This window comes from Brassica oleracea, chromosome C6 (assembly GCF_000695525.1).
Source record: "Brassica oleracea var. oleracea cultivar TO1000 chromosome C6, BOL, whole genome shotgun sequence".
NCBI classification, from domain to species: domain Eukaryota; kingdom Viridiplantae; phylum Streptophyta; class Magnoliopsida; order Brassicales; family Brassicaceae; genus Brassica; species Brassica oleracea.
Window position 1 is genome coordinate 18,413,832 of NC_027753.1, and position 11,115 is coordinate 18,424,946.

The following is an 11,115-nucleotide window of genomic DNA, read 5'->3' on the forward strand; positions in this document are numbered from 1 at the left end:
AGACGAATCACGCCTCACTCGTGATCGCCCTATCGAACTATAAACTCTACGAAACACTCTCTAGACTTACGTTGAGGGATCTGGTGATTTTTTGTTGCGTAAAAACTTAAGGGAAAATGAAGGAGGAGACCCTCCACCAAGACCCAAGACCCAAGACCCAAGACCCAAGCCCAAGCCCAAGCCCACGCCGAGCCTAGCCGAGCCGGACGGCGGCGGCGGCGCGCGCGTGGGGAGCTCTCTCTTCCTCTGAGCTGTTTAACCTCTCATGTCATGAAGACATATATATACTCCTCAAAATCAACTCTCCCAACCAATGTGGGATGTTGTTAACTTCATTTCATTAAAGCCAACAAGGCTTTTTGTAAGAACCCATAGGCTCATTTCATTTTCACATTTTGCCATATATTATTTGAGCCATTAGGCTTAATAATTAGGCCCAACAGGTACAACGTTTGAAAATTATTGCGTTTACGGGATATTTGTGACTGGTTGATTATAGGATATTGCAGAGGTTTAATAATAAATTACTCATATCAACATATTATAACATTAAAAAAATATAAAAACATACAATTGTAATAAAATATAAAAATTATCAATATACTATGAATAATAAAAATATTAGGTTTATTTCTAAAAAATTCAAATTAGTTGAAAGTTATAATTTTAATAAAATTTGTTTTGGAGATTTATATTAAAAATTTTAAAATAATATTATGTTTCGTTTTATATATGTGTATATATTTATATATGTGTGTATAGAAATGTTTAAAAATTCTAATAAATAGTTAGTTTAAAGTTTTTATAAAGAAAATTATGATATTGTTTGTGAATTTTAATTAATATATAAAATATGTATATATAGTTTTTTTATAATATTTCCATTTTAAAATTTTTTTAAAATAATTTTATATTTGTTTTTCCACCCGCAACCGTCCGCAACCGCAAACGCTAGCTGGAACCAGCTTTTGATTTTAAGAGGTTCGGAGTGGTTTGGAGCGATTTGTAGCGGTTTGTATAATTATTTCAAAACGCTGTCAACCGCTACCGACCGCAAAAACTGCGTTTGCAGGTCATAGCGAAAAAACCAGTCAGGCCCTTACACTTTTTTGACCCTTTTAAGTGTATGATTGGTTTTCCGTTACCACCCCCAAACTCAACTTTTGCGGTTAATAACGGTTGTTGGCGTTTTGCAACAATCACTCAAAACGCTCTAAACCTCGTAAATTCAAAAGCTAACCGCTCTACACCTCGTAAATTCAAAAGCTGGTTTCAGCTAGCATTTGTGATTGCGGACGGTTGCGAGAGGATATTTTTTTTTAAAACAATATAAATACAAAAATAATATTATTCAATAAAAAAATAAATTGGAATGATTAAATACTAAAATATTTCTATTATATTTTAATTAATATTATAAAATTTTAAAAATAAAAATATTTTCTATAATTTTTAAAAATTTAAACTATAACTTTTTAGATATATTTTTTATATTTATTATTATATTATTATTTTGATATTTTTATAATTATATAAAATATAAATATTGTTAATTTATTATATAACCGCTGCTGCATTTGGTAGTTAACCAGTCATAAGTATCCCGCAAACGCACCAATTTCTAACCGCGGAACCAGTTGCACAAATCTCTTAAAACCGTTAGAAACCGTAGTCACCTGCATGCGCAAACTCCCGTAACCGCTGCGTTTGAACCAGTCAGACCCTAAGTTGCGAAGTACATAATTTTGACATGTATTCGACACATAACTGGATGTACATAATAAAAAGTGTGTGTGTGTAGAGATGTCAAACAGGTTTACCCATCCTGTTTCGTCCCGTACCGCGGCGGGTTAGTCGTCTAGCGGGTTAGTCGTCTAGCGGGTTACAGCGGGCATGTCCCGCGGGACGCCTCCTTATCAAACCGTCTGCTACAGCTTCTTTCATGAATATTGAAGTAGAAGAGTTATATAAAAGAGTTGAAGAGAGCTCATTAAGCTTCACTAAAGCCTTATCAAAATCAATGCCACAGAGCTCTGTTTGTGCTTGTGTTCTTGAGTTAAAAACCTTATTTTGTTATCTGCATAAGCTTTTGTTGATTTTGAATCTGATTGAGTTGTTGTCTTTGTAATAATTTGGCTCAAGTGTTGTATGTCTTCATCAAACCATCTCTCTTTTTAATTATTTGGATTGCAAAAAAATTCGTGAATCACTTTGCCAAATTATACAAGTGACGTGATATACAACTAGGGATGGCAATCAAGGACCTGGACCGCGGGCCTGGCCCGTAAAGGCTTGCTGCGGGGCGTGATTGGGCCTCCATTTGGTAAGCCCGCAAAATTGGGGGCCTCGCGGGACGAGTTCAAAGCGGGACGGATCGAAAGCGGGATGGGTTGAAAGCGGGATGGGCTTAACCTGCGGGATTTTGAAGACCCGCAGCCCTAAGTCCCTATTTCTGCTTTCGACTAAAACATTGAGAGATAGAGAGAGAGAGAGAAGGTGATTCGACGTTATGTAGCTCCGGTGATGGTGGTTTTAGGGTCGATGATGCTTCTGGTCTCCCAAGCGCCTTCAATCTGCACCGATGGAGCTTCTTCGAGTCATCATAAGAAGTTTGAAAACTCACTTTCCACCAAAGAAGAAGATCTAGTTTCCGCCATGAGTTCTTCATAGTTTTGCCTGTATGTATTTGTTCACATTATCATACATTTGGAGTTTTAGGTTTCAATATATCTTTAACTGACTTCTATTATTCTTATTTGCAGAAGATGAAGTTGATGGTGAAGAAGAGAAATTTCTATCTTTTTGTCGCTTGTTATAAAGACGAAGAAAAAGAAGTGTGATTGGTGTTTTTTTTTTATATCTATTTTTGGGATTCGCATTTTTGATTTGGTGTTGGTTTTATTTAATTTTGAATTCAGAAAACTAAAGCATTTGTTATGAACTTATGAGTTATAATATTTGGATTCAACAACTAAAGTATTGTTTATTTTAAAAATTTTTGGAGTCTAACAAAAGTAAATAAACTAGTGTTTTGATCCAATTAAGATCTTCAACTAACAAGGGTATTGCCTTATCCAGTTCAATCCTCGACTAAACTCACTTACTGATGCGTCATGAAACTGATAAAGCGTCCTGAATCATGTCTTGAAGCGTTCAGAAGTCATATGTTTGTTTGTAATTCTATGTCCCACGGGCCGATCCGCAAAGGCTTACATGTTTTGCGGTACGGGTTTGGTCAGCCATTTTGAGGACCGTAGCTCGCGCGGGCCTGACCCGCTCAAAGACGAGCCCGCTGCGGTACGGGATGGGACGGGACGGACCAACCTGCTTGACATTCCTATATACAACTAACTTTCTCCTAAACAACACCATTGTAACCAAATTTAATTTAAGAAAAACACCACTTCACAGTACCGAAAACAAAACCAATCAACTTAAACAAGAAATATCACATTGTAATAAAGCAATTCATAGTTGTGTGTAAAAAAAAGTGAAAACCAAATCAAAACACCACCAGAGCTCGAATCGTCATCGCTGAAGCTGGAGTTGTCATCTCTGGAGCTCGAATCATCATCACTGGAGCTCGAATCATCATCGCCGGAACTCCTTATTTTTTTGGGGGGAAAATTCACAAGAATTGATTTCTTCTCGCTCTCTTTCTCAATTTTTTCAGGTAAAATAAGAAATGAAGAAAAAATGTGGGTCCATGTAATCCCGTATAACCCGTTTCGGCCCATCCCACAAAAGACCCGTCCCACGAGGTCCGTAATTTACAGACCTAGAAAACCTCGTCCCAATACCGTACCGCAACTGTCTCTTACGGGCCAGGCCCATGGTCCAGATCCATGATTGTCATCTCTATGTCGGGTTAGGGGCGATGTACAAAACCTAAAACGATGATCATAAATTTTAACATATGTTATCTAATCTAATCATACAATAAGTAAAAGGCAAATAAGGTCATCGCTGAGACCGTCCACGTCGGAAAAAATAATTAACCAATCGCGTTGCGTGTTTCGTCCACGTCATGTTTAATTGGGCTTCGATGTGTTTTTTTCTCGTTATGGAGTTGGCCCGTAAGCCCATTAGCTTAGACAAAACGGAGAGCACCTCCTCGAGCCATCTTGACGAACCCTAGCTTCCTTCTCTCTTGCGCATACAATGATCTCATCCCTACGATCTCATCCCTTTTGTCCTTTCCACTTCCTTCCGTTTATCGGTTCACGTATGTTCAATCAACCCTCCATCAAACCCCCATTAACCTCCATTATTGGGTTCCTTTCGCATCCCTCTCTCTGATTTCTTTTATAATACCGATCATTCCCCCAGTTTTATTACACTCTCCCCCGCCGCACCGATGAAACCCTCCGCCGCACCGATGAAACCCTCCGCCGCACCGATGAAACATATTGGCCAATCCGGCGTCTCCGGTGATTCCTCTTTGAAGAAACGTAATGGCAAGGCCGTTGTTTGCTCCGATGTCCCCTCCGACAAAAACGATGGCGTCGTGTTCTTCAAAAATGTGACTTTTGGACCACAGGAAGACGAGTTAAGGTTTCGTCTGATCCATTTTTGGGAGGCCAGGAACGCACTCTCGAAGATCCTTATTGGTCTGGAGATGCTTCTGATCGACGAAGAGGTTTGTTACGAAAACTTTTCCTTTTTGTTTTTGGTTTATGTTGCCCGATAGATTAATAACAATTGTTTCTTGGTCGTTTTGAACAGGGTACTGTTATTCAGGGATTCATCCCACCATCGAGGATTAACACTTATCTGCGACACATGATTCCCGGTTCCACTTACAGACTCAACAACTTCTTTGGTTCTAAGACCAAGAAGGTGTACCGGGTTGCTAATCCAGACGTGACCATTTCTTTCTCATGGAACTCTGTCCTCTCTGTTCTCAAAGACAGTTCAATTCGGTTTCCTGAAGATCGATTCCGTTTCCATGGTTATGAACAGTTCGAAGCGGCTTGCGACCTCAGAGGGGATCTGTATGGTAAGATCTCTCAGTCTTATTTGTTTATGTTGATCAGACATCTCTCGATTGTTTAGTACGTAGATGATTAAGTTCTGTTTTTATACGCAAGTTCTGTTTTTATACGCAGATTATATTGGTCATATTAGATTGGTGAATGAGCAGACTCTTAATGAGAGTCTTGTGCTTGATGAAGTCGAGATAGCTTCTATGCGGCGAATTTTGGTTCATGTTCAGACATATGAGTAGGTTCTTCTTTTTTTTAAGCTCTATACGTATATGTTTTTGCCTAATACATGTGTTCGCTTTGATACAGTGGTCCTGTGATGAAGCTTTACATATGGGACAAGGCAGCTATAAACTTCTGTGAGAAGTTTAAATCGCTTGGAAAACCTCAGAGTGTTCTTTTGGTGACAACTGTGAATCCTATGCGTTTTGGAGGTTCGTAATACTTAACTTTTGTTGTGGTTTATAGATGTTAGTAAGCTCATTTTGTTTGATTAATTTGTTATTCTTTGGTATGAAAATTGGTTATGGTACAGGTGCTTTATCTCTGTCATCCCTATCATCTCCAGGGGTGTTTTTTGATATGGATGTTCAACCAACCAGAGAGTATCTGGCTTGGTATGTATTGACCTGTGTATTTGCAACGTCAACTTTAATCTATCGAACGTCTTGCTCATTTTTTTTAACATTTCAGGCTTGACTCAAACTCAGAAGTTGCTAATAGAGTTAATGCTGAAATTGTCACCAAGGCTGAGACAGCTACTATAGGGGAGCTACTCTCTTACATGAAGCAGGAAGAAGCGAAGGTATGACATCTCATTCTCTCATTCTTGTGTTGCGCTATGATAAGTTATTGAGTATCTTACTGTTGTAAATTTATAGGTCGATTGGTTTGAGTGTACAGCCACTATTGATGATGTTGTGCGTGATTCTGCATGGTATTACATTGCTTGTGGTGGGTGCAAGACTAAAGCAACTAAAGGACCTACCACGCTTATGTGTAAGAAGTGTGGAAAGACTGAGATTACTGGTGCTGCAGAGTAAGAATTGTACTTTAGTTTTTTTTTTTGTCATATACACCTTCTAACATTCATTATTAATGAGCCTATGAAACATGTATCTCACTAAGCTGTCTGTCTATGACAACAATGATTATGCGAGCTTTGTGGTTCTCGGTGACGCTGGGCATGAGTTAACTGGGAAGAAAGCCTCTGGATTGGTTGAGAGCTACTATGAGGTAATCACAAACCTTTCCATCATTCAGTTTCATTTGTGTACTTACGATTGTTTAAATTTGTATAGACTAATGAGGGCGCAGTAGATGGGCATGTAGTCCCGGTGCCTCAAGCCCTGCTTGATACCATTTGACAGACATGCACGTTCGTTATCAAGATATCAAACCACAACATGGAAGGCAAGACGCAAGCTTTAACTGTCACCAAGGTCCTCCCTCTTGAGGTTCCAGCGCTTGGATGCGATCTAGACGACATCGTGGTTGTCCCTCCTACTGCGGTGACTTTAGAAACTGGTAATGGTGAGGAAGGTTCTTCCATTGTGAATGAGGAACATGCAGATGATGGGGTGAAAAGAGGTTCTGATATGATTGTGTCAGATGATGCTAAGCGTGCTAAATGTGGCTAACATGTTTTATGTACTTGGGTTGAGTTTGTTGACCGACTATGCGTTGGTCCATTTGCTTCGGATTTTGTTTCAGTTTGTTGAAAGACTATGTTTTGGTTCAGTTTTTGTTTTGGTTCATTTGCTTCGGTTTTTGCCTTAACATTATTTATATCATATGCTCTATTGGATATTTTTATGGTTTGTTTGTTCCTTTGTTTATTTTTGAGGTTTGATCATTTTAGTGTTGCTAAAATTTATGCAGTTTTGTTTTTGATCTTAAGTAGTAATTATGTTGTATATTTTGAAAACTATTCAAACTATTAAAAAAAAAAAAGAACATTTGAAAACTTGAAAAAATTATTTTACCTTCTTTATAGTGTAATTTTTTATTTTTTTGGCATTAATGTCATTTTTAATTTTAATACTTTTTTTAAGTAGAAACGAAATGTATTTCTTTCATATTGTTTTATAAACTTATCTTCTATTTTGTATGTAATAAAAATTAGGGAAAACAAAGATAACTGAATCTTTCTATCTTCTTTATAATAAAGTCTTTTTTTTATTGGTTATCAGGATTTGGAAAAATAATTATACCTTCTTTAAAGTATTTTTTTAAAGTATTTTTTTTTTTTTTGCCATTTATGCAATTTTTTAATTTTTAATTCTTTTTAGTAAAAACAAATTGTATTTCTTCCATATCGTCTTATAAACTTAACTCATGTTTTATATATGTAATAAAAATTAAGGAAACAGAGATAATTGAATCTTTTTAATAATAAACCTTTTTTTTTTTTGGTTATCAAGATTTGATGCACTTATCATAAAAAAAAACTACGAATATAATCAGAACAAACCAAACCTATACACACAAAGGAAAGAAAAAAAATATAGATATGTTAGAGTCGAATTTCTCTATTATAACATATATATTAAAAATTTAAAAGGTACAAATTCTCCTATTTAATGTTGCCACCAGTTTAGTTAGTACTTTGTATTTCCAAGTAGTGATAGTTAAATCTCGAATATTAACATGAACACCTTAATTCTGAAATTACCAAGTTATTAATTGAAATTTGGAAGAACAATACAAAAAAGAACCTAAGACCAGCTTATTTATATTCACACATTTCCTACTGATCGAGAATGGTCTGATTGACATTAATGGACAATGCTTCTGTTCTGTTTAGAGACTTACATAGGATGTCAGTCATGAAATACAAAGTTGCGCTTATTACAAGCATCAATCCCAGAGTATGCAAAGGTAATAATTACCAATAATTTTAGGGTTGAACAAAAATACTATGTTATCATTGAGTTTGATTCGGATCCTCAACCTTTTTTCTATTACATGATTACAAGAAAACTGATACTCACATCAACATATGCTACTCGCTTTTACTGTGACAGCACTATTGATCTCATACAAAGCTTCATCCGGAGAAAAAAAGTTCTTAGTCACTCATGAAGAGGTCATCTAGCCTTTGAGCCAAATTCTACATCAATAATATCTATATCTTCTTCATTGCTTAAAACATAATATTTCACTATCTATGATTTTTCCTTGTTCTGCTTTATTTTGGTTATAAGATATTAAACTACAACATTAAACCAATATATTTGTTGGTCTGATTATCGGAGATGGAAGCAATTCCCAAAGATTTAGCAGGTTCTTATAGAAATACTCTATGTGCAAAATATACTAGAAGCCAATACTGAAAATAACCGAAATTAGAAAATATGTTGGTGGGATAGTTCGAACCCTGGTCCAGTGTCATTTGCGAGCGCTACTCTACCACTAGGGCTTTAACTCCAAATGCCCTTATGGGAAAAAATTCAGTCTTCTTGTCCCTCTCTATTCTCATTACCCCTTTGTCTTTGAATTCTCTATACTAACATTTCTTTCTTTAATATATTTCTTCTCCACCTCATTAATTCATTTAATTTTTCAATTAAATACACCCAACCAAACACAACAACCAAATGGGATCCACAAACAATCTTAACCAATCAGATTTACCTTGGCCCACATGTCTTCATGTTCCTCTCCTCTCTCCTCTCTCCGCATGAAGAACTCTTCTTCCCCACCCTTCATTGGCGATTTTGAAGCTAGAACATCAGGTAATTCTTGTCCGTTTTTCATGAAATTTTGTGTGAAATATCTTTTAAATGTTTGTGTAAACCATGGGTAACCTAAAAAAGTAAGAATTGATGAAAATTTGAGCGAGAAAAAACGAATTTGAAAACTGTATGTATATGAATTTCGGGTTTAATTTATGTCCCTTTTTGATGAAATTTTTGCTGGAATACTTATAAAAATAAATGTATATATCGGCTAGTGTAACAAAAGAAAGGTTGAATGGAAATTTTAAGAGATTTTGTAAACTGTATTTATTGGTTTTAGGGTATATTTTATGCACGTTTTGAGCTCGTTTGATGATTTCTTCGGTGTAATTTCATTAATATGAATCATATAATATTGGTTTTGAGTCCGAACAAAATCGGACTAAAAAGTTGATTAATTAGTGCAAGGATAATTTCTGGGTATTACTAAGATAACCCGTTTTACTAAGGCAACGTGGTATTACTTATACTACTGGTATTACTATGTTTACAAATATTACTAGTATTACTGGTTTTACTATGTATACAGTATTGAAAAAAATTAGTAGTAGTAAGAGTGTACATCGTGGGAATTAAATTTAAACTTCTTAATAATGCTAATTCTAATTATGATTCATTTTATTTCAGGAAAATGCAAAATCCACATTGTACAATCATTTGTTTTGATTATGGAGGATATTATATTAAAGATGGGGCTGAAATGAAATGGATTTCGGGAGATGGTGAAGGGGAAGATGAAATTCACACTATTGTGTTGAAGAAATCAGTGGATGAGATCACATGCTCTGTTTTGGTTGAGCGTGCTGATACAGAAGCTATTGATACAGAGGCTATTGAGACAGATGGTGGTGATGAAGAAGGTACTGAGAAGGATGCAACTGATAATGAAGGTACTGGTGGTGTGCTTACACTTTACGAAGACATTGAGATGCATGAGAATGCCACCGAAAGAGAAGCAGGACCCTCAGTTGAAGTCACACCAGTTGTCTATAAGGAGTGGGATGATGGTATGGATTTGGTTTTAGATCAAGAATTTAGAACCAAGGAGGAAGCGCAAACTCATATTCAGGCGGCGTCACATGTGAAGTGTTTTGAGTATGAGGTAATTAAGTCGGATACTAAGAGATATGTGATAAAATGCCGAGGAGCCAAAGAAGGCTGCAAGTGGTTTGTGCGTGTTGCAAAGTTAACGAATTCAGATCTTTGGTCAGTTAGAAGTTACATCAAGCAGCATAGATGTTCTGTTGTTACCACAAGAACACTGCCTAATAGAAGGAGAGGCACACAACAAATCGTTGCATCTATCCTGGCCCAAGATTATCCTGGAAGTTTTGACACACCACGTCCCAATGCTCTGATCGATTTGGTTCATCAGAGAGTTGCTGTGGAAGTATCATACACAACGGCATATAGAGGAAGAAGACTAGCTGCTAATAAAGTGCGCGGAACTCCTGAAGAGAGTTATTCTTTATTATATTGTTATATGCACATGCTGGAGCAGGTGAATCCTGACACAATAACTTGTGTGGTTGTGGATGAGGGCAAAAAATTTAAGTTTCTGTTTTGGGCTTTAGGAGCTAGCATAGAAGGATTCCGCGCGATGAGAAAAGTCCTTGTTGTGGATGCAACACACCTGAAGACTGTTTATGGTGGAGTGTTATTTGTTGCGACTGCTCAGGATCCCAATCATCACCACTACCCAATTGCGTTTGGTGTTGCAGATGGTGAGAAATATGAAAGTTGGCTATGGTTTATGGAATAGTTGAAATCAGTGATATCGGATCTCCCTGGATTGGTGTTTCTTTCGGACAGAAACAAAGGCTTGATCAAGGCAGTACATCAAGTGTTCCCTCAGGCCGCTCATGGTTATTGTATATGGCATCTGTCTCAAAATGTTAAAGGCTACGTCCGTAACAACAGAGAAACATGTGCATTTAAGTTTATGGAGTGCGCACACGCTTATACAGAGGCGGAGTTCTTGGTCCTTTATGACGCTTTTGGCAGGAAATATCCTAGTGCAGCGGAGTATCTTGACAAAAGTTGTGAACAAAAGAAATGGGCTAGATGTTACTTTGAAGGAGTTAGGTACAATGTTGACACCACCAATTCAGTAGAATCTTTTAACGGTGTTATTAAGGACGCAAGAAAGTTCACCTTACTTCCAATGTTTGATTTTATCATTGGAAAAATTGTTGAATGGTTTAACAAGCACATGAAAGAGGCAGCTGAAATGCCACCCGCACTAAAGCTTGTGCCTATTGTGGTGGAGGAAATGTCTAACAGATGTGTTGATGCAGGGTTTCTTCTGGTTGACGAGTTAAACAGCTTCCATCTCGAGTACACTGTGCATGGTAGTGACGGGAAGCGTTATACCGTGGACATGGCTATGA

At 36.9% G+C, this 11,115-nt stretch overlaps 2 protein-coding genes across 2 annotated transcripts; both read left to right on the plus strand.

Moving 5' to 3' along the window:
• The first annotated feature begins 4,357 nt into the window (after nt 1-4,357).
• On the plus strand, nt 4,358-6,028 carry LOC106297646. The gene is made up of 7 exons (XM_013733849.1): nt 4,358-4,639; nt 4,726-4,999; nt 5,109-5,223; nt 5,295-5,419; nt 5,521-5,602; nt 5,679-5,790; nt 5,867-6,028. Exons 1-7 carry the CDS (start codon nt 4,358-4,360, stop codon nt 6,026-6,028), a joined length of 1,152 nt encoding a protein of 383 aa, XP_013589303.1.
• A 3,397-nt stretch (nt 6,029-9,425) lies between these two features.
• Nucleotides 9,426-11,115, plus strand: LOC106297647. Its single transcript, XM_013733850.1, has 4 exons — nt 9,426-10,163; nt 10,227-10,449; nt 10,498-11,010; nt 11,081-11,115. The coding sequence occupies exons 1-4, from the start codon at nt 9,426-9,428 to the stop codon at nt 11,113-11,115; spliced, it is 1,509 nt and encodes a 502-aa protein (XP_013589304.1).

Bases quoted from the DNA above. Each gene is read 5' to 3' on its own strand.
- LOC106297646 (XM_013733849.1), top strand. From the start codon at position 4,358: ATGAAACCCTCCGCCGCACCGATGAAACCCTCCGCCGCACCGATGAAA. The intron at 4,640-4,725 runs GTTTGTTACGAA...CGTTTTGAACAG, and splicing joins TGCTTCTGATCGACGAAGAG to GGTACTGTTATTCAGGGATT. The intron at 5,791-5,866 runs GTATGACATCTC...GTAAATTTATAG, and splicing joins TGAAGCAGGAAGAAGCGAAG to GTCGATTGGTTTGAGTGTAC.
- LOC106297647 (XM_013733850.1), top strand. From the start codon at position 9,426: ATGAAATGGATTTCGGGAGATGGTGAAGGGGAAGATGAAATTCACACT. The intron at 10,164-10,226 runs GTGCGCGGAACT...ATGCTGGAGCAG, and splicing joins GAAGACTAGCTGCTAATAAA to GTGAATCCTGACACAATAAC. The intron at 10,450-10,497 runs GTGAGAAATATG...AGTTGAAATCAG, and splicing joins TGCGTTTGGTGTTGCAGATG to TGATATCGGATCTCCCTGGA.